This window comes from Carcharodon carcharias, chromosome 26 (genome assembly GCF_017639515.1).
Source record: "Carcharodon carcharias isolate sCarCar2 chromosome 26, sCarCar2.pri, whole genome shotgun sequence".
NCBI lineage: Eukaryota > Metazoa > Chordata > Chondrichthyes > Lamniformes > Lamnidae > Carcharodon > Carcharodon carcharias.
The window spans coordinates 33,481,263-33,505,410 of NC_054492.1; the positions used below are offsets into that span (position 1 = coordinate 33,481,263).

Here is a 24,148-nt window from a genome sequence, read left to right on the forward strand (position 1 = left end):
TGGGTATATAGCTTCAAAGGATTATGGCAAAGCAACAGCTAAATGTTATTTAGTTCCCAGTTGAGGTTTTGCAATGGGAAATATATATTCATAGGCAGGTGTTCACACAACTAACCCCAATTAATTTCAACAATTTTCCTCCAGTGAAATGCCTTTTGCCTTTGCTCCTGCCAGTCTGGTTTTGGGGAAGGGGTCAATTCTATAAATGGCAGCTGATGCCTTTTCCCAATGAATTTGGGCAGTTATAGCGAGCATGTTATTCCGGAGTTGTTTGAAGAGACTCATCAGGCCTTATTCTAAAGATCAGGCCTTTCAAAAAGACTTTATTGTGAAATGGGTTTTCCATTAATCTGTGGATGTTGAAACCCTCAATGAGGATGCCACAGCATAGACCTAAAAAGTTGAATTGCCACATAAATTGAAACCAGGAGAAATGATAATTGCTTGAATTGTTCATGGAAATTTCACCTGCATAGTGAAATTGTAAACATTGTCTTGTTTGCATTATCACCACCTTAAGTGGTCAGAATAGGTTTTTGCCCAAGGTTAGTCAGTTAACCACAATAATGGTCAGAAATTGAGCATGGCCCTGTCATATGTTACTTATCAATAACTGGTTTCCAACAGTTTATCCAATTCACTGTTTATATAAACAAAAAATTCAAAGCCTTATATGGAAAAAACATTTTTATGAGTCTGTTTTCCTGAAGCTAAGACTCCCTCTTTAACCTCGCTTTACACAAGATCCAACAGAAGTTCTGGGTCTGTGTTCCGACTGATGGAGTGAAAGTTTCCCTTCTGTACTGGCCCCTAGTACTAATTGACAGTCCCATTCAGAGAGGCCACTGTTTAGCTCAGGTGAGAAATGGAAAATGTCAAACTGGTGTGATAGGGGATATTCCTCTGCACCTGGTGATGAGGCACATTTTTGAGGCATGATTGAGGGGTTTTACTCTGCATCTACCAAAGTTATAGCTGATAAAGGAGTGCTTGATGCTGACAACGTGTGCCCAAAACAGAGATTCATACAGTAAGGAAGGAGGCCATTTGGCCCATTGTGCTTATGCTGGCTTTCTGTGAGAGCTAACAATCAGTCCCATACCCACATATTCCATTCCCCCGTCACAATTTTTCATCTTGATCGGCTCAAAAGCTGAAGAAATCTGAGAAATGCAAATGCATTGAGTTAAAATTTCAAAGGTCCTGACTCTAGCTATTCCAGTAAAACCCAATTAGAAACTAGTTTGAACAGATTGTTCTAAATGGATCTCTGTCCAAGCTGACTGAATTAGCTATTGTATTAGCAGTTAGTTGTCACATTAGCAGAAGGGAGTCTAAGCAGAAGACTAGTCAAGCCAGCTGAATAGCTTGCCGGTTAGAATTAATTCAAGGTGGAAAATATCGGTGAGAAAGACTGGAGCCTTGTTTGTTCTCAGTTGGGTTTGTAGGCAAAACTTTCCATCTCTGACCACCTGGCATCAGAAATCATGTGCCTGTTTCACATACCCATTTGCCAAGAAAAAGAAAGCCAGGTGAAAGCACATAGACATGGCAGGGAGACAGAGGGTGAGACGAGAAAGATTTTGAGGAACCATTAGCAAAGGAAGATCTATGAAAGAAATGAATTATAGCTGAAAGCGATAGCCGACCTATGCAAAGGTTCCCTCAAAGCAACTAGCAGGTATTAGCTTCCAATTCTCAGCATGTTTCTCAAAGGTAATTGCAGCGATATAATTAAACACCACAGCAAATGGATGTCTTCAGAATAAGTGCAGAGGGGAACCCTCTTTCTCTCCCTCCCCACCCTGTAAAACAATTCCCTGCTTGAAATCCTAATGGCAGAACTTGATTTCTTGCAGACATTGACGAGTGCCACTCGAGCCCTTGTCTGAATGGAGCTACCTGTATCGATGGCATCGACTCTTTCAAATGCTTGTGCCTACCCAGCTATGGAGGGGACCTCTGTGAAGTTGGTACGAGAAAGTGGCTTCAGCTAATTTTACTAACAGCTTACAAAGACTAGCCCAATTTTAGGGTGGGCAACTTGTTCTGGGTTTCACTTACATTGTATTCTTTTTTTCTAACTAATCTTCTCCTTTATTCTTAGGGATTCAATGGTGATTTTCTTTTTCTGATAGTTTGTGCACAACAGTGGTAATAATTACTGCTCTTGGAGGATCAGGTGGCACTGTTTATTGTGTAGAAGCAATCCACACCGTACCAGGAAGATCCAGCCTGGACAAAAAGATAGTCCAATAATTGAGTCATTTCGCAGCGAAACTTTATTCTATCCAAACAAGAGACATCACTCTAATTATTGTCACTCAAGGCGCAAATTTGTCAAATGCGGGACTCCACATAGTGAGAAATATGGACAAAGCAAGGATTGCTCAAATCTTCAGTAGTCACCCAACTTCAAGGTTAAACCCGACGAATTAGTGAAGTTGTTTTGTTTGACCCCCTTCCCGATTCATGTATGAGCTAAATTGTGGCAATCTTATCAGTAAATTTGTCCCAACAGGTGACTTTTTTTAACTCTAAGTAGACTGGAATGACCTCTAAGGAAATCAGTTATTCTGCTTTATGACCTGAATCTCCCCTCTACTTGGTTCTGTACTTCATTTGCCCCCTTCTCTTCTGAAGATGCTGAATCATAGGGCAAAGTTTTACAGCCCGGTTGAGGCAGGGGTGGGTCTGTAAAATGCGGCAAGCCGTTCAGAAGTCCATTTACTTTGGCAGGACCGTAAAATCCCACTGGCATAAAATTCCTGCCATGCTGAGGTAGAGCCCCATTGATCCTTCCGCCCCTCTGTTGTCACAAGTGGCCATTTTTCATGCTTGATTTTTTTCTTATCTATTCTGCCCAGGTGAACTCAGGCCAATTTTAACACCCACCATCCCCAGTGGGGTCCCAGATTAGATCAACATAGACAGCCTAAAGGAGCAAATCAACCCTGCAACCTTCCCATTCTTTGTGGCTGCACCTCAGACTTCATGTGCATTCACCCATTAAGGCATAGGGAAGCTATATGCTTTTTTGATCTACCTAAATCAAAAGTTTCTTTATCCTCTTTATAGAACAAAGCCATAGATGGCTCAAATATATATCCACAAAAACATTGGGTTATACATTAGACACCCATAAAATCGTCTTTCAATAGGTGCAACAACTCTATAACAATCTACCTTAAGGAAGGTTAAGATTGCTTATAGGCTACTAATGAAACATGACAGATTGTCCAATGTTCCATTGGTCATCATCAGTTCAACCTCTGAGCCAGATTCCTCCACCTCTTCAAATATAGTAAAAATCTTAAACGTTCATTGTGCTCAATGATTTATTATGTTATTCAGATATTCCTGCAGTAAAGCTGCTTGGAATACAGGGAGTGTGGGTATAAGGTAACAACTGTTTGATAGGTATGATCCCATTACTGCTTGTTTTATTTATTTGAAAGGAAAGGTTCCTCCAACCTTTCCTTCATTTAACTCATCAGTGCTTAGTCTGGATCAGGACAGGGTGATCCCATGATTCGTGACAGCCACACTTGGTAGTGGTTCAGGTTTAGTAAATAGAAGTTGTGCTTCTCTGAAAGCTGACCAGCCATTGGCTTGTCAATTGCCATTTAAGATGGCCCTTTCAGTTCATGGGCATGAGCACATTGAACATCTCATCTACAAATCAATAAAACTTTGAGGAAACTTCAACACTGGTTGAAGATAGGGTTAACGTTTATGAAGGCCTGGTCGGGATTTAGTGTTTCCAGCAATGAACATTTGTAGGTTACCACAAAGACAAGTTGGGCCTCATCTAGGGCAGCATTTGGATCTGACATCTGGTCTCTAGAACCTTGTGTGAGAGGGAGATTTTCCCACAAATGCTACTTACATATGAGCATACGAAATAGAAGCAAATGTAGGCCATTCAGCCCCTTGAGCCATCCCACCATTCAATAAAATCATGGCCGATCTATTTGTGTTTTGAATTCCATATTCCCATCTGCCCCCGATAACCTTTGATTCCCTTGCCTAACAAGAATCTATCTACCTCTACCTTAAAATATTCAGTGACCCCGCCTCCACCACCTTCTGCGGGAGAGAGTTCCAAAGTCGCACAACCCTCTGAGAGAAAAAATGTTCTCCTCATCTCTGTCCTAAAAGGGCAGCGCTTAATTTTCAAACAGTGTCCCCTAGTTCTCACCCGCAAGAGGAAACATTCTTTCCGCGTCCACCTTGTCAAAACCATTCAGAATTTTATATACTTCAATCAAGTCACCCCTCGTTTTTCTAAACACCAGTGGAAGTGAGCCCGGCCTGTCCAACCTTTCCTCATAATACAAGCCACTCATTCCAGGTATCAATCTAGTAAACCTCTTCCAACACATTTACATCCTTCCTTAAATAGGGAAAGCTAAACTGCACACACTATTCGAGATGTGGTCTCACCAGTGCCCCGAATAACTGAAGCATAACACCCTCACTTTTATGTTCAATTCCTCTCATGGTAAAGGATAGCACTTTATTAGCTTTCTTAATTACTTGCTGTACCTGCATACTAACTTTTTGTGACCCATGCACTAGAACACCTAGATCCCTTTGCACTTCAGAATTCTGCAGTCATTCTCCATTTATGTAATACTCTGCTTCTTTGTTCTTTCTGCCAAAATGAATAACTTTACACTTTCCCACATAATACTCCATCTGCCGGATTTTTCCCCACTCACTCAACCCATCTATATCTGTCTGCAACCTCCTTATGTCCTCTTCACAACATACTTTCCTACCTATCTTTATGTCATCTGAAAAATTAGCTACCATGCCTTCGCTCCCTTTAACTGAGTCATTGATATTACTTATGAAATGTTGAGGCCCCAGCACACACCTACCGGACTCCATTCATCACATCCTGCCCATCAGGAGAAGATCCATTTATGCAGACGCTCTGTTTTTTGCCAGCCAGCCAATCTTCTATCCGCACTAATATGTTACCCCATGAGTTTTTATTTTGCAGTAACCTTTGATGTGGCGACTTATCAAATGCCGTCAGAAAATCCAAGTACTGTACATCTACAGACTCCCCTTTATTTGCAGCGCATTTTACTTCTTCAAATAACTCCAATAAATTCCCTTTCAGAAAACCATGCTGACTCTTCCCGATTACCTTGAGTTTTTCTAAGTGCCCAGCTATAGCCTCAATGATCAATTCTAACACCTTTCTCGCGACAGACATCAAGCTAACTGGCCTTACTTACTGGCCTGCTTACTACTATCCAAGGTCTTATATTGGACAATGTTTTATCTGAAAGCTTTGATGACCCCTCAGTCAACTAATGCTCACATAATGAACAACAGCCACCTGAGTGTCATGGATCAGTGACTATGGAAGAGTAGGGAAAGATAAGACAGTAGAAATGATCCAATAAACGTTATTGTAATAATTGTACCCAACTGTATGTTCATTGTCACCTTTGATGTTCCAAAGTCCCCATTCGTTCTACATAAGATATAGTGGCTTGTATGATGGGGTTTCTTCCTGGTAATGCTCCTTTAATTCAACTCTGAGTTTATGAATGCACAATGTAAGATAGGATCCTTATTGTTCCCTTAATTCAACAACCTGAGCCCATATCGGACGCTACAGTGACCAGGAACCCCCACACAGGCCAAGAAGCTCTGAGGTTAGATATGTGAATAATATAAAGGCCAATTTTGCAGTCAACAACCGTAAACCCTACATTGAGTAATGCTGATATGAGGTGTTAACTTAAAATCTCCTTCCTCATTCAACACCAACCATTCAAATTGGTCCCTTCTTCAATTTGGTAAAAGCTGTGTGTGAGCAAACTATTGTAGATCACCTAAATCTTTACAAAACTACTCAAAAGTCAAATCTTTGTAACAGTTTTCTCATTTCCCTTCTCATATTCTTTGTAAAACTTGTTGGCAAAATTTTCATCATGATCCAATGGCACTAACACAGTTTCACTATCGTTAACGTCATCTTAAGCCGTGTATCGGTGCCTTCTCCTCCAGCACAGTCCATGGCAAAGAGATCCTGGGTACTCTTGCTATGCAGGTAGGAGCAAGGTTGTCAGATTTGTGAATTAGTCACTTCTTGTGTACAGCCTCCCTCACTTTTACACCAACAAGCCAAATTGCTTTTTGTGAATAATCCCAGCTGTGAATTGGTGCTGGACTATTGTGTAGGTAGAAAGTTATCATTGTTTCCGAACACATTAATGGACACCTATTCCATTTATGACAAGAATCTTGATGAGCAGGGGTTTATCTTCCAATGCCCATTTTGCCGACAGTAGTACTATGTTTATAAGCATTAGGCTTCAACAACTTAGTCTCTGTGCAACGTCTAATTCCTACTGACAGCAACTCCAACATACCTAGCCAGTCATAATCAGATTCATAACAAAAATAAAAATACCTGGAAAAACTCAGCAGGTCTGACAGCATGAGAGGAATACAGTTAACGTTTTGGGTCCTTATGACTCTCCAACAGAACTAAGGAACTTAGTTGCTTTTATAATCAGATTCATATTTGGCCCTTCAAGATCCCATTCACCCTTGCCAGCCCTGATGCTATCCACCTATTGACAGTTTTCTGTTCAGGACATCCAATATACCATCCCACCAGCTCACTATTAGTCTCTCATGTGGTCTAAATAGCACGTACGACCCAACAAAGCATTAGTGCAACCATTATGTTAAAATATGCCAGGTAACGGCAACTAGTGCTGGAGGACTGAAGAAGCAAAGATCAATTCCTCTCTTTCCCCTTTTAATGTTTGAACCAGGGCCATGTCAAGGTGAAAATTCTGCCTCTAATCTTTGCAGATATGCCTGAAGTTTGTAATTGGCAATTTGCAGTAAGTTAACTGAGTATTTGTACCTTCTGTAGGTTTGATTTTTCCCCACAGTTTTGCAATGGGTTCCATCATTGATATTTTCTTTTGGTAATTTGTTGAATATGTTCTGGGTTAATTGGGTGCTGGCTTGTATACTGACTATAACACTTATGTATAATTGTCTGGGCAATATAAAGGCAGCATTGTAAAGCATTAAAAGCCTGCAGGTTTTTCCAGTGTGAGTTACGATTACAATAGTGGGAAAGAACTCAATTTTACACAGTTAAGGGAGCGAATGAACATTCACCAAACCTCAGATTAGCGTGACCTGAATCATGGCCTCCAGTTAGGAAATGGAATTGCCCAGTGACTAAACTTCATGCAGTCACAGTGTAGTCGACACTACCAGAAGCAAGGCATTGTAGAAAAAGATGTCTGTTAATGTTCACAGTGGTTTATAAATTTTTCAGTGGTTGTGGGATTTGAGGTGATTTCTTTTGGAGATCGTATGTGCCTTATTAAACAAATTGCAATCATGTTTATGATTACGAGGTACAAAACCAAATTCCTATACAGCGATGTTCCAGAGAGGTGCTGAGCTCCAGAAATGAGCTATTGTAATGCAATCTCTAACAATTCAAATTTCTTTTCTGTAGATGTGGAAAAGTGCGAAGATGGTTGGGCTAAGTTTCAGGGTCACTGCTACAAGCACTTTGTTGACCGACAGACATGGGAAGCTGCAGAGCACCAATGCAGGGAACACAAAGCTCACTTGGCCAGCATTGTCACTCCAGAGGAACAAGAGTTTGTTAACAGTGAGTGTTTGAGGCAATAGTAAGGATCATTTGTTACTTCATATTCCATCTATGTCACTTTGATGACTGCAATCTTGATCCAACTTCATCCATTGACATTTTTGGCCTTACCTCTCTGACCTCAATGGAATGCCCTTATTGAGAAACATGCTTCCAAGAAGCCCAGGATCCTCTTTTCATACAAATCGCTCAATTACATCAACAATTCCTTATGTAGGGTTGTAAAAGAGTTGAAATCTTCTCCCATATATGTACAGGATGTTCAAATGCATTCACATTCCTGGACTGGACACAAGGAAAAAAAATCATTCACCTCTTTTGTCTTCAATCCTCTTCTATGTCTTTGCCAAGCCTTTTTGTCTCTAATTTTATCAATGTTATGATGGTCAGTGTTCCTCTTGGTAAGTGCAGCCTGCTTGAAAGGAGCAGTTGTCTTGGATGTATACCCCTCACAAAGCCTTCAATCTTTGCGTTTTCCTCAACTCATGTCCTTGGGTCCATTGTACGTTAATCAATAGAGATTGACTGGTATGATTTGTCAACAAATTCATTATCATTGCATCATGTGGCTACTAGAAGGCCAACAGTTCAGTTCAAGGACAATTAGGGATGTGCAACAAATGCTGGTCACAATGCCCACATCCCACGAAAGAGTAAAGAAAAAGAAACTAGATGAACCTTTGTGTTTTCTCATCTAACTATTCCTAAATTCCTCCTCTCCCATTATCATTTCCAATTCCTACTGTGCAAATACACCGTACAACAAATTCTTCCTCCTTCCTGTGTTGAATTAAAGGCTCATTGCACTTTTTTGTCTTTTCACTGCTTTTTCTCAATCCCTCAAATGTTGGAACTCCTTGTATTCCCCCAGGCTTCCCTTTGGGTTACAACCTACAGGCTTTTAAAATTTAGCATCACCTAACCACTGTTGCTTGATATTATCACTTCTTCCCTCCTGCTCTTATGAACTTTTGTGATGTCCTGTTCAACGGCCCTGACCCTTCCCCAGACTTTTTCAATCCAAAAAAATCTCGAGCGATTGGACTCTCCAGCTATGGCTGTGTAAGGGTTAAAATTCTGCTTCTAAAACTGACATGCGATATCAGTGCATGGCTTGTTTCATTTGACAATGAAAGTAAACTCTGAAATTGATATTGTTGCCATCTTTGTGTGCCCAGATCATGCCCAGGATTATCAATGGATTGGACTGAACGACAAGACAATAGAGGGTGATTTCCATTGGTCTGATGAAAGCCCATTGGTGAGTTTTGACCCTAGGCTTCCCATTCTCTTTGCAGCGGTTACCAGTTTTTTCAAAAGAAGATGAATTTATCTGAAAATAGTGCAGGAGAATACAAATCCCTGTCAGTAAAATCAATGGGGAATGAAAAACAAGACTTGGCATTGGATGATTAAAAATCAGTTATTCATTTAGTGGCCAAACTCCATGTAAGATCAGAGAGAAGAAAGGCCAGAAGGAAAAAATATTTTAACCATTGTCTTTTCCCCATTCTCTAGCACTCCGTTTCAGAGCAACATTGGGACATTGCTTGCAGAGTAGATTATCAATCAATCTTCCCCACAGAATACAGTTTTGCTTATATATTTTGAATGTGCACTGAGATTCTAAGGGAGTAGTTTTTCTTCCAAGTACCTGCACTTTTTAAAATGAGCAAATAGCCACATCACCTGATGTAAAAGGAAAATACTGCAGATGCTGGAAATCTGAAACAATCCATATCATTTGATATTTCTTTGTATTATTGTTGTCACTGGACCATTGAATACAGTCTTGTCTGTGCTTTTCCTCTCCAATCGTGTAATTGGTAAACATTCTAAGGAAGATCTACAGAAGGCATTGGAACTCCAAACCAGTCTGTAGTCCCATTTCCCCATCTGTGCTTGATTTTCTGGGGTCAGTTGGCACTGGGGTGACTTTCAAGTCGGTTCGAAATCATTCTCCCCCATTTGTAAAGGAGATGCCCCAGGATGCACAGAGGTTGCTCGCCATAATTGAACATCACCAGAGCAGCGTGATGGAGAGACTGTACACAGTCTAGGCTGACAATCAAATTGAAGCATTTGAAATGTTAATTCATTTTTTTTAGGTGTTGAAAGACCAGGCTGTATTTCCAGCATGTTATCTTTTCATTTTGGGTTTCCAACATTTGTAGTTTCTTTTTTATTTCTACACCATAGTGCAGACAAAAGGCAGTGTTGGGTTAGTGGTTTTCAAAATGGGATGTATCTTTTTATTTCTCCCTTCAAATAGTTGTACGAGAATTGGCGACCCAATCAACCCGACAGTTTCTTCAATACTGGCGAAGATTGCGTTGTCATGATATGGCATGAAAACGGTCAATGGAATGATGTCCCATGTAATTACCATCTGCCTTTCACCTGCAAGAAGGGGACAGGTAAGCTTGGATACTCCTGTGCAGTGATACTTCTATTCCAACAAACAGTTGCTGCACCCCATCACCAGACATAAAGCAGAACTGTGTAAAATAGCTTACAGATTTCGAATTCATTTATTCATACAATGGAAGCCAGTTGGTCCTCTAGCTCATCTCGCCATAGAAATGATCTGCAAGAACACAAGAATTAGGAGCAGGAGTAGGATATTCGGCTCCTCAAGCCTGCTTCATTATTCGGTAAAATCAGGCTGATCTGATTGTGGCCTCAACTCCACTACTCCACTTTCTCTGTGCCTCCATAATCTTTGACTCCCTGTCAATCAATAATCTATCTAACTCAGCCTTGAATATATTCAATGATGCAACCACCCCTGGCTCTCTGGGGAAGTGGATTCCACAGGCTGATGACCCTCTGAGAGAAAAGAAATTAACCTCACCTCAGTCTTAAATGGGAGACCCCTAATTTTTAAACTGTGTCCCCTAGTTCTAGACTCCCCCATTAGGGGAAACGTCCTCTCAGCATCCACCTTGTCAAGTCTCCTCAGGATCTTATATGTTTCAATAAGATCACCTCTCATTTTTCTAACCTCCAGTGGGGGCAGGTCCAACTTGTTCAACCTTTCCACATACATTAACCCCTTTATCCCAAGAATGAGTCAAATCAGGAATCCTTCTCCACATGCCTCCTTGTCTACAAGTCCATGCCAGGTTGATTCTGGTGTGTGATAGCTCAACCCTTAGTGCTGCAGAGTTGGACTAATAAGTTAGAGAGAGGATTGCACTCTATGAAGACTAACTAACAAACAAAGAGCCATGGCAAATCTATACAGTGGTTTGAAAATTGGGCATCGTGACTTTTACTCTTGGCCACCAGGTCATTACCATTGCCTGGGGGATACCTGTACAGACCTGAGAGGGATAAAATAACATTGGGTTATCATGAACATTATCCAACCTGTGACTCCAGGGCAAAAGGAGCCTGGGGTCCATTATAATCTCAAAGATTCATGAACTGTAATAGAACCTGTTCAATTTGGAGCAGGAGAAAAGATGGGGATGGCCACATTTAACAATGCAGGGTGCAGTGGGATAGACCTGATCCCCCTTTACCACTCCTCATGTTTTTTTGAGATTATCGGGAAGAAGTAAAGTATAGAAGGAATTTAGACACTTTTAGAAACTCCACACTTGACACAGAGGGTGGAATTTAATGCCATCCGCAAGGTGTATCTGATGGTGGAACAGTAACAACTGGGGATCTCGCCATATTCCCACCTCTGCCCCAATTAAGTCTGGAATGGGAAGGTTTGTGGACGGCAGTTAATGCTCACTTAATGGCCTAATCCCACCACCACTGGTATTCAGCCAGCGGTGGGTGGAGGGCCCACCATGCAGGAATCCCAAATATCCCACCAGAACCCGCATCCCACAATCACTTACCTGTGGCCTGGGCCTCAGATGGGTGAATTGCCAGCAGCTGCCGCTCCCCCATGGCAATGCCTGGCAATGCACTGCGGCTGGCCTGCAGTTCTCAGGAGGAGGTGGGGGGTGCGAGATTTCTGCCTCTGGCGTCCTTGATCCTGGGGAAGGCCCACCGCTTCCTAGTTAATTGTCTGATTGACACTCAATTCAGCAGGCCTTCCTGAAAGTAGGCGATGCGAGGCTCTCCCCAGCTCTCTAGCCAATGTGCAAGACCCCTGATGCCTCCATTAAATACCACCCAGAGTCTCACTCAACAGAGTCATGAATCAAAGACTTAATTGCACCTGATCCGCAGCACTCTCACCTTTCTAATCAGCTTCTGAGGGCAAATGGAAGACACAGAATGATATCCTTTCACAAAGACAAAGCCTTGAGTTGGAAGGGATTCTTTCAAGTGAATAAGATTTAATTAAATGTATGGGTCTCTATTCATGAAGTAGATCAGGCAATTTCTTGTTAAAAGGTGCCAAAATTCTCTTATTGAAAAATTTCTTTTTATATAACACTTTATCCCACATCAGGAGCACATCACATATTTTGAATTATTTCAAAAATCGTTGTCAACCAGGTTGATACAATAGCCGTTTTGCAGTCAGCAAGACCTTGCAATCAGCAGTAAGGTGATTGACCAATTGATCAATGCTCTTTTTGTGGTGTTAATTGAGGGAGGAATGTTTGATGAGACACCGGGTTATCTCCTTGTCCTTCTTTAAATAGAGGTGTGGGACCTTTAACATCCAGCTGGTTCAATTTCTCTACCAAAGGATGATACTTTGACAATGCAGCACCCTCTCAGTAATGCACGAAGAGTGCTTGCAGAGGCAAGATTAATACCAACTAAGTCTAGTTGGATTAAGATAACCCAAATTCCAGTAAAGTATCAACCACTTGTGATATTCTAACTGACAGATAACTTGTGTTTTTTTCCATCAGTTGCTTGTGGTCAACCCCCGGTAGTAGAACATGCCAAAGCTTTTGGGAAAAAGAGGGAACGTTTTGAAATTAATTCCTTGGTGCGTTATCAGTGTAAAGATGGCTACTTACAGCGCCATTTTCCCAACATCAAATGTAAGCCAGATGGGCAGTGGGAGCAGCCAAGGATAATGTGCATAGACAGTAAGTAGAAATTCATGCTGGTCTTGTTTTGTTAAATGGAAATTTTTTTCTTCCCTTCCCACATGCCTTCAATTATTTTTGATCACACTCTCACAATATATCTGGCAAATTCAGTGTGAACCGGCTCACTGCTGGAATGCAAGACTTGTAGGGTTCATGTCTGTGAAGGATGGGATCAAACAGCATGAAGGGCCTTCTTCATCGGACCTGATCTAACAATCTTGCCAGCCTCCTTAATCTAGGAGAGTGGAAACTGCTGGCTGCATTTTACTTCTTTGTATCATTAAGTGATGGAGGCATGCATGTTTCTGGGGTCTTATAACATCACTCAGGAACACCAGTCTGACCTGATGTAGCTGTCCTTTCCAATAAATTGGATATACACTTGTAGTGCTGTAGACCCTCCAAGATGCTCAAAATTCTGAATGAGGTGGGTAATCACAGGAGAATATCTGAAAAACCTCACTTTTCTAAAAATATGCAGGCAAGAATGCCCAGCAGTGCAATCACTAGCACCATTTTATCACAGCCACTTCAGTGAAGTGGGAAGGGCAGCCAGCACCTGTGGAATCACATTGTGCCATGGATTAAAGTCTCAGAGAGAAACTGAGGAATGTTATCTTAAAAATAATTCAAATTGTAAAAATCATCTATTTATAACCGGCTGGTTCTCCTTTTGAAAATGGTTGCCTTTCCCTGAAATTAAGGTAACATCTGTAACATAAGTTGAACGGTGTTGTCAAAGATTTAGCTTGAATTGGCCTCTTTAATTCTGTCACAGCACTTAAGAGGTTAACAACAAAAATCAACCTCAGGATTCACAGTCCAGTTTAACCCAAATCATTGTTACAACACTTATTCAGTTGGTTTCGCCTGGTTTCCCTGAGGAAGGAGCATGTCAATCAATTCAAATACAAACATGCTTATCTGCTTTACAGCTGTTTGAATTTAACAGATGGCTAAGTCCTGGAAACTGTTATGGAATTAAAGATCCACTATGTAAAAAAAATTACAACATAGTTTTAGCACACAGTTGGAAACAATTACTTCCTGCTATCTGAGAAATAAACAAAGTTTGACAATTGCTTTAAAAGAAAAGCTTCATTATTAATTGGCTGTTCTACCCAAAATAATATATTTTTTAATGTTACTCTGCGAGTCTCCACATTGTGGTGGAGGCATGGAATAAAACCAGTAGCTGAAACAACCTAAAAATTAATACTTCATTATTCCAACTGCAATATGATACTTCTCCATTTGCACTGATATCTAGATAATAATTCCAAAGGTGTAGGCAGCTAAGGCCTGAAACACAGAGGCCAAAAAATATTTATGGCTAGGTAAATAAACCGAACCAAACCTAAGAGCCAAGAGTTTCTGATTTGGATGCAAACAGCAATCTACATGTAAATTACCCCTAAGATAATTTGCATGTTGCCAACATAAAATTTGCCGCAAATCAGCACAATTGGGCATTTCTTTTGCGTTAAAATATTATCTTGGTTTATTTAAGATTGGCAACTTGGTGCATCTTTATTAATACCAGCTGAACATGGGATTATCACAAAAAATAAGCATTTTTAATCTGAGCACCTAGTTCCCCCCCCCACCCCCCACCTTTGAGGAACTCAATTTTAAATAACTGAAAATGATCTTAAAACTGTTACTGTGCTAAGCAATTTCTGAAGAGCCAGGTCACCTAAACACTGCTATGCCTGCTTCAGATGGGCAAGCATTGGTCCTTCCCTCTATGTGAGATGATGGACATGCAACAAATCTATTGGCAATGGGGTAACTTCATATGGTGCTCTTTGCTGATGACTGAAGGTACTGTCAAAGGCAGGTTCCACCACAATGCCACATGTGAGGTAGTTATCGGGTGTCATTTAAATGTTGTTTAGACATTGATGCCTCTTGTCAAGCAGCCGCTGACCTCTTATGATAAGTATTTGGAACCAAAACACCAGCCCAAGGTTCCACTTCAAGGATGCTTGCAAGAGTTATATGAAGGCCTTGAATATCGATTTTCAACCGTGGGAGACATTAACAACGGGGGAAATGGCTGTATTACTTGTGGGCCAGTGTGCGCCACAATGGCGATCAGTTTCTTAGTAAATTCAAAAGATGAAAGCTTTAAAAAATAGCTATTAGTGGCCTTGTTCCTCAAAAAAAAAGTATAATTTTAAAGACCTCCTTGAAGGCCCGAAAAATGGCCGCAATTAGCGGAAGTTAGCAATGGTGATTAATCCGATCTGGCAGAGTGACCAGTTTTGTAAGCCGGGCCAGCTTGTACCGTGATGTTTTTAAACTAGTTAAAGGATCGTATAAAGTCCATTTGCTTCAAGCATAATTGTGCTTGAAATTTCTTAATTCTTTTGGCACTGATTTGGCTGGTTTTAGGCAAACTGCACTCAAGCAGAAATTCCTGCCCAATATCAAATTTGCAATTCCAGAGATAAAGCTCACAAGACAAATCTTCGATGGAAGCTGTACTTGCGTGGAATAAAGGAAGCCCTTACAAAAATACTTACTGACTTTCTATTTCCTTTTACAGCTGCCACTTATAACCAAAGGCCTCAGAAGAGGGTTGATACAAGTAGGCCGCATCCTCAATCTGAATCGAATGCTTCATACAGCTCTGACCCTTAAGAGAAAATAAAAGGATATAATTCTATTCCAGAACATTTATAATAAGATAATTTTATCAGCTAAGAGAGTTGTTTTCCCAGCCAATATATAAAACACCAAAGCAGCCCTAGATCCAATGTCTTTTTTTTTTCTCGATTTCAAATCAAGCATTATCACTTAGGTTGAACTCTTTGGGAGGAGATCCCGAGGATTTTATTTTCAGACAACTATACTGCATAAGAAAAATTAGATCAACTTAACAGCTAGACAGTAGCAGGAAAGATGCAGCAACATAGTTTAAAACAATGTTGCAATCTCTAACACCAACAAAATCATTCACAAATGCAACACACTCACAGATTATTTTTAAGTTTTAAAAAAAATGGTTTCTTTTCTGTGAACTCAAAAGCAATAGAACAACAGTCCTGATGCTATTCAACTGGGACCATGCAGTGCATGGTGTATCGGGTGTCTTTTATATGTTGAGGTGCATAGTAGAAATTGGAGTGCTAACCCATTATCAAATGCAGCCGCCACATCCGCCAAATAGGGAGAGCATGTTGCACAATAATCCTGAGTTGCATAACTGTTGATCTCGAAAACGAGCAAAGAAAAAAATAGTGGATTTGATTATTTCGAAAAAGAAATGTGTGGGGGGGCAATTGCTTTGACAAATACCTCCTTGAACATGTAAAATAAAATATGATCCGTTATGTTTTATCCTGAGTAAAAGAAAAACAGTAACAGCTTTAAGAATATTTCAGACAATTGTGAGTGTGTGTGTGTATGTGTGTGTGCGTGTGTGTGTGTGAGCGAGTGTGCTCGTTTTAATTAAACTGTGAATGTTTGAGAGATAAACTGTGTGGACAGGTAACAGAAAGGAAGCTTTGCTTTTGTTAAATTTTAGTTAAACATAAATCAAGGACTGGAATGTGTAAACATATTTTAAAACTTGTGGAAACCAATTATAAAATTAACATTCCTTTCCTGCATCATAGCGTATAATTTACTTCTGAATCTTAAACTCGCAGAAAATTTCTTTCCTTTTAAAGGGAAATAGCCTCCAATAGCAGCTGTGGAACTGTGGGTTTCCCCTGTCCTTTTTGTTTTGGAAAGAAAGCTATAACCTTTCCGTAAAGCTACAGAACATTCATTGTGTTCGTTGTTTGGTTAGATGCTGCCTTTCTGTTTCTTGCATCTGTTTTTTTTAAATCCCAACCCAGGCTAATGGGATGAATGTCTCGATTCCCTGCCAGTCTCAGATGCCTTGAACAAAATGAGTTTGGGAAGTGCCAGTCCAGTTCCCTGTCACCATGAGCCCCATAATACCAAAATTAGCCCTAATTTTGCAATCTGAGAGAGGTCATGAGATAGCTGATGTGAGAAACAGACTAATGCAGTCAGGGGCACAGCTCTGAACCGAGGTGACAATTTTGGGGCAATGTAGAAGTAAAGGCTGTGCTACACCTGATGTGGGAGTGCTTGACACAGGCACAGAATGCCTAAAATAGGAAAGACAAGATTCTGAATCACAGCACTGATGTCACCTTTCTTAATAAACACCCAAAAATACAAAATAAATGGACCATAATATGTATGTAAGGCTCACCGTGAAGATATAGCTTCCTTCTCAGAATGTTAGTTTTGAATGTAACCTCAGTACCACTCTGAATATCAGCTTGGCCCTAACTGATTGCTTATAAGATTTCATTGATGCTACAACTGCAGGATCAGTGCAAAGTGGTTTAGCTTCAAACCAGTGCTAAATGCAGAGTCAGCGTGTGATTCCCCAACCCAGAGAAGTTCACTCCAGTTTGTTGCAGAGTGACGTTGGGCTCTCACTCCAGATTCATACTACAATTTCTTGGTGTTGGTGTGGATTCCAAGCCCTTTGTGCTGACACCCAAATTGTACAGTAAGTGCAGCCTTAGAAGTCATTGGTGAAATTTAATCCCCATTCAAATTATAGTCAGACCACGGCTGACTTCTTATCTGGAAACCCTGTGATGCTGTGATCGGTTGCTGGATCAACTTGGCATACAGCAGAAAATTCTCTCTTCACCAGTACAGACAAGCCCAGATTAAAATTAGAAAATAAGGAACAAGTAAGGGACCATAGGCTAGTCAGTGCTCGTTCCTGATTGAGTTAACACCTTAAGGAGCAGAGAACAAGAAATAAGGTGAAGAAGATTTAAAAATAATATAATGAATTACCACAATCATAGGGTGATGGCTATTTTTTGCCCTGCAGTTTTGCTTGCTAGGCTATTTTGCAAAGTAAAGCATCTACATAAACCCTTCATTCTGTAAAAATTTACATTCTCCAACTGTGTTCCCATCCCTGATTTTGTCTACAATTTTTTAATAGACTTTATTTTCCCCAAGTCTGAGCGTAACACTCCTCTTCAATCTCAGTTCAGCCCCATCTTGTGACGTCTCTGACATCACCTCAAACACTGGACAAAAACCCAGATGGACACTATAGAGATGTAGTTAGAGTCTTCTGCTGACTACGGAGGCTGACATCACCTTACCCAAGCCTCACCAGCAATGCTGATCTGCAATATATGTGACCCATTGTTTAAGCTGTCACCAGGTGCAGTAAGGTGTACTCATGGATAGTGCTCCAAGCACAGAGAAATTTCCTTTTGGCAGTTATTTCATCCTTATAAGAACAACCCACTTAAAGGAGCATTCCATGTCAATCGTTGTTCTCTGAACTTGAATGTTTTTACATAGGAATAATTCAAGTTACCAACTACGCAGCCCGTGCTCAACCACCAGTAGTCTGGGTTAGGCAGATGTATCAAGTTTGTTTACATATAATAAAAACCTAATGTAATATTGTGCTATGGATTCCATCAGTCCATTTAGCACCTGCAACTTTGTGGTAGGGAGGGAGCTGTATTCAAACAATCTTATGAATATTAATTAAAGATTTATTACACCAATTAGAAATTCATAAAAGTTGCTTTCAAGATGAATTAGACCTTTCCTTTGACAAATGCTGTGAGAAAAATGGGTAAGTGCAGATTATTATAATTCGTTTTTGTAAACTCTGAGCAAGCCAGGATTGAGCGCTTTTAAATCTTTGTAGTTGGAGCATTGTATTTGCTGGTAAGAGGAACTGGTTGTACACCCTGCATGTGAGGATTTGTACCAAATTATGTATGTGTTTTGCCATTTTGTAATGTTTGTTTTTTTTAAAAAAACATAAGCCCAGAAATGTAGGTGTTAATTTAAGCACGGCTATGTATTAATTATGAGGAAACCAATCTATTTCTGCATACATTGAATTGTATACAATAAACTGTATCCCATGTTACTCCTGCTCTCAACTAACCCGGTGACTTTACAAAATTCTTAGAGCTTGGCTGGAGAGAGAAAGAGAGAATGTGTGCATTGTGTGCGTGTGTGTTATGTGAGTGTCTCAAAACAATGGTTTCAATAGCTATTCATTTTGTCCTTGCATTTCAAAACAGTGAAAAAATGTTTCTATTGAGCCATGGTGTGTGTGTGTGTGTGTAAATAAATTCACTCTGCCACAGAGATGAAAGCTCTAACAGCATAGCCATACATGTTCTGATTTTTGTTTATCTGCACCATGTGTTAATTTAAACCTTGTGACACTGCTGACCCCTCTTCTAATTGTATGACTGTGTTCGACCTGAGCCATAGAACAGGGGCAAAAAGAAGTAACTATGTGCCTATGAATCTCTTTGAATTATTTCACTTTTTTATATCCTCATTAAATTTCAGATTTTGTGCATATGAACATGAATTTAAAGTTAATAAATCTCACAGGTTGTTGGTCATTTGGCTTTTTTAACCAGCGATTGCGCTACAAAAACTAAATACTTTTCAATAACTAAATATTTACCAGCAAGACTTGGAGAAGTCTTTTTAGAAACATAAGACCATAAGAAGTAAGAGCAGAAATGCCCCTCTGCCCTCCTATAGGTTCATGGATCTCAAATCAACTCCATTTTCTTGCCATAATGTCCTTCTACTATTTCGATTAGTTAAGTTTTCAGTGAAGCCACATGGAAACTTAAGGATGTTAATCAGATGTCAATTGCAGAGTTTTTTTTTAAAAACTTAAGTTAATGTTGTCTGGGAACTGCACTCAACAGCAAACTATTGCGATGAAAGTCTCTTCTATCTGGTAGTTTTACAAAATTACAATACAGTTCTTTTGGGGAACAAACTCACACCACATTATTGGCAATCTCATTCAGAGTAAGCGCAAGGGAATGAACATGGTAAGTGTTCTTACAAGATTGAGATTGGCACTTACTGGGCCAGCAAGAGATTTTAGTCTTAGCTCTGGCTACACCTAATATCGACATGATTGATGTTGATACTAACATCCATTACCTTATTGAGTGGAAAAACGGCATTGGCTTATTAGGTTCCTAAATATCATTTGGAAATGTGTTCATCCAAATATGGACAAAAAACACCTCAAAGTAGCTTTGCAAATCAAGTAGATGGAGATCCAGCTTCATCTGTTCCAACACAAAATCTGATAGTTCAATGTTGCTTTGTACTGCCATTATCTTTGTTCTTTGAAGTTTCACAGGCAATCAGGAAACTACAGAAAATTAGAGATCAGGTTACGTTCTACGGTGCATCAGGAGTGACTGTGTTAACAGCATAGGTTATCTGAACCACCACCTTGCATTAGAATCATGGCTGATACTTAGCATTGCCAATGGGTGCAGCTCCATTGCAATATTGGACCAAAATGGTGAAAAGTAATTGGTTCAAAAGCAGTGTGCTCCAAAACAATTCCCCCATGTTCAGTTTTCTTTTGTAAGATTGACTGGAGCAAGGCCAAACAACATTGGGTGGAATTTTCTGTGCCTGCTGGCATCAGGTGTGCTCAGCAGCATGAGTAGACAATATGTCGAGTAGGCCAAAAATTGGTTTCACGTTGTGAAACCTGTTTGCAATTGTCTGCTCAACCCGTCGATGGCAGGCCATGTTTCCTGCCTTCGGACATTGGGAACATCATTGTAATACATCGGCGTATCATTATAAGGCCAGCCCACCAGACTCATCCCCCCCACGATATGTTTCACAACTGCACATAAGTGACATGCACCTGGCGAGCTGCACTTCGCTCGGGACTTCAAGGTTTGTTTGCCTACCTTGCTTCAGGCAGCACTCACAGTCATCAGCGCCAGGCTTCACAGGCAGCACCACAGCACTTTTAGGGGGAGGGGGGTGGGGGGGGGTCTCACAGGCAGGTCCCTACCTACCAGACCAGCCGTAATTTGGGGGTGGCTTTGTACGGCTACAGGGCCAGGGCTTGATTAGGCAGGGGGAAATATAGCCTCAGGCAGGGGAAGAGGCTGCAGTGTGAGGGCTGTACTGGGGAAGGGTGTGTGGGGGGTGCACAAGTTGACCTATGATAGCGGCCTCAAGATGGTGAGGACTGAGGAGGCAGTCTCCAGAGGAGATGAGGCCAGATGGAGATGTGAGGGTGTGTGTGAGAGAGTGAGTGGTGATGTCCCTTGAGCTGGCAGTGAGTGAGATGCCAGTGAATATGTGATGGCCTTGAGTCTGTGAGTTTAGAGTGATGAGATTGTTGCCTGACGCTGGCGACATGGATGAGATCATTCATCCTCCATCTGCATTGGATGGCCAACCTCTACTGTGCAGCATTGGCACCGATCACCTCTGCATTCGCATACCAAGCCGGAGTGGTGATTTTGCTGCCCTTCCTGCGATCAGATCGAGGGTAGAGGATATCAGCGTGCTCTGGGCCAAATTCTAATGGGGGGGGGGTTGCAGAGATCATAGTGAGAAGTCAGACACTTTAAAAAAGGCTGCCCTGGGGTGTTAATACGCTGGGGGAGGCCTTATCAAGGTGATTGTGGAACTTCCAGCCCTCCGGGAAAGTAAGTCCCACCCTCGAGCTGTCGATCAATTAGATTGGCTAGCAGCTGAGTAGCCCCAACAGCGCCAGAACTCAGTAGTGGCCACTGCTGGGACTAGAAAGGAATCACGAGAAGGGAGACAACATTAAGGTGAGTTCACAGTTTTTGGTTGGGGAAAGATTGGGGCCCTAAGTGGGGGTTGCGGGCGGTGGAGGTCAGGTTTTGGAGGCCTGGGGGTGGGGATGAGTCACATATTGCGATGACCCAATTGGCACACAGCACCCCCACCCCCCCCTAAAAGGAGGTACTCCCTCTTCCTTCCCACCTTTTCACCTGAGATAGTGAAATAGTGGGCTGGCCTCCTTAGTACCGCCTTCTTCAGCCACATGTATTATTGCGACGGGGCTGGAAATAGGCCCTTAATTGGCCAGCTATAGGCCTCAAATGGCCTAAGAGTGGGTGGGTTGGCAGATGCCTTACCCACCCACCTAATTATCGGGATAGTTTGAGCGTGGGCAGGAAGTCGAAGGGCTAGTCACCCATCCTGTTTTATGTACCCCCCACATGCTAATACATAAAATACCCCACCCTCTACCTTAGCCTATTTTGTAGATTTACTTAATCAATACCTATGCCTCTTTTACTGGGGACAATGACATGTTCCAGCCCTGCTCACAACTGTGAATCATGCTCTGAGCCAGTTTGATCTGACTTTGCTTCCGTTTTGATTACGTTAGATGTGTCCAAACTATAGCCCAAAAGTTCCCTACAACTATGACCTCTTTGTGTTTTATTTCCTATTTACTAGTTTGTTCTGTTTGAATTTTATGAGCCTAGGGTTTTGGAAAAAACTGTTATTAATGCTATTGCCTCATGAGTGCATAATCAGACTACCAAACTTCAATTGCACACAACCATGCAGCCACCAAGGAAAGAAATTAGACAATCCTGATTTATGCTTTAACTTATTTGAATTAGCCACAAGGGAAGGGCACTGAAAAACCATATAAATGGGATTAAATTGTGTTTCTGAAGTGACGGCTTGGGAGATACAGTTAGAAAGTAGGTAGATTGGATTGATCTATGAGAAATAAGATCTATGAGATTTTCCCTTCACTAATTCCTAACAATATTTCTTATCTAATATGTACTCTATAAAACATGCTTCCCTCTTGCCAGTCTACAAATAGATTGTTCTAGTAAACTCATGGTAATCATTATGCCTTTTACAAACTATTCCCTATGTCAGTGGTTCACAGGGATGTCAGACAATGTGCTTGTCAAGTGGGGAGATGAAGAATACTAACATTCACTATACGCATAATGAAATGAGTCTATATAATATTTATATCAATTAATCAGATGATGTATTAATACCCTCAGTCACACAGTCATGTCTTTGACGGTAAGTTGTTTTTTGTTCACAATGGAATAAGCTAAGACAGAGGCTCCAGTTCCAAATTTGTCACTTGCCATGTTGACACTATTAGTTATTCACCAGGCATCCTGTAGGTTGTGTCGCCAATCCATCCTGGATATTGGTACCTTTTCAATTCAGCAAATCTTCCTCAACCACTTTTCTATTTGTATTAGTTTAATTGGTTCTGCGAGAGCAATGTCTGTGCATCCATCTCCCACTTTTTACATTCAGGTTTGGAGACCAACCTCCATCAGCGGGCTGCACTCCACAGAAATGAACACTTGGGACTGGCTCATCGCATTTATATTACCAAAACTGGTTCACTTATCCTCAAAACATCTTGACCCATCTGTGGTTCTATGATGCTGCTGGGATAAGAGAACTGGGTGCAGCAAATGGAGGAAAATCTGCTGCCTCACAGTCACACAGATTTAAAAAACCTTAGATACTAACTGTTTGACTATATACTGATAGATTTCAATGATAGTGGTAATGGATGTTTTTCATTACTTTTATATGGTCTTTCAAGGACAGGTAAATTCCTGCACAATGCATGTACTGGTTTGCACTGTTAATCTGTGGGTGGATGTTAGCACTCCAGTTTTTATTATAGACCTCACCTCCACTGTATCGCCTTTAAATAAAACCATTTTACTCTTCATGGTTGTAATAAATCCAGCACCATTTGAACTGTCAATTGAAATCTCCCTAAGAATGCAGGCAAGCATTCCCTGTTTCAGACATGAGGTAACGCTCCTGGGATCAATACAGAACGTTAATTTGTGCATCTAACTTCCCATAGCCTAATGCCACCCTGCAATTGAGAAAACATATGGCCTTCTCCAGGGTTGTACAAGTACTTACAGTGAACCAAACACCACAATGGTCCACTGACAATTGTCTCCTTGAAGGAGACGTTTACATGATTTTCCTACATAAACATGTGTGAAACTAAATCGAACCCACATCCTGCCCATTCTGATAAACATCGCTGCCCCACTGCCTTTGCCAATTTGACAATGGTACCAAATATAATGGGAAAAATGGACCATTTATCACCAAGGTATTAAATGTGTTGTCTGTACATTGGCCGGGGCTTCTAATCATAAAGACAGTTATTGTGTACATGACCTGAAAGCACATTGACAATTCTGCAGGATCAAACTGGTTTAAAACCAAACTAGTTTAAAAGAACCTCTTCATGAATCAGAGCAGTTTGTAATTAAGCTTTCCTTTCTCCCAGAGAATCGTGACTCTGGCCAGGAAAATAGGAAATAATTCTACAGAAATTTGAACCATATTTGGTCAAAAATGCTGTTGAATTATCCAGCAGCTCTCCTTCAGCCTGGGCAAGTAAAATGGCTGCTCAGTTAACTCCAACTTTCCATTTGACTTCCCTTGATTGGACAATAGGTGCCAAGGTCTCAGTCCATTTCAAAGGTTTAAACTGGATTACAGAGCACAACTGTGACTAATGCCTCCACTAGCAACTGAGAGAATTATTTCATTGTCCTGAAGGAATCAG

At 40.9% G+C, this 24,148-nt stretch overlaps 1 protein-coding gene across 1 annotated transcript in view; it reads left to right on the top strand.

Annotated features, from left to right (window-relative positions):
• The window catches only part of LOC121269779 (aggrecan core protein-like), a 51,238-nt gene extending 32,454 nt beyond the window's left edge, over positions 1-18,784 (top strand). Inside the window, exons 7-12 of the mRNA XM_041174688.1 lie at positions 1,860-1,973; positions 7,517-7,675; positions 8,854-8,936; positions 9,948-10,092; positions 12,508-12,690; positions 15,245-18,784. Coding sequence (XP_041030622.1) covers positions 1,860-1,973; positions 7,517-7,675; positions 8,854-8,936; positions 9,948-10,092; positions 12,508-12,690; positions 15,245-15,339 — 779 coding nt within the window. The 3' untranslated portion in view covers positions 15,340-18,784. The remainder of the gene's footprint in view (positions 1-1,859; positions 1,974-7,516; positions 7,676-8,853; positions 8,937-9,947; positions 10,093-12,507; positions 12,691-15,244) is intronic.
• The last annotated feature ends 5,364 nt before the right edge of the window (positions 18,785-24,148 follow it).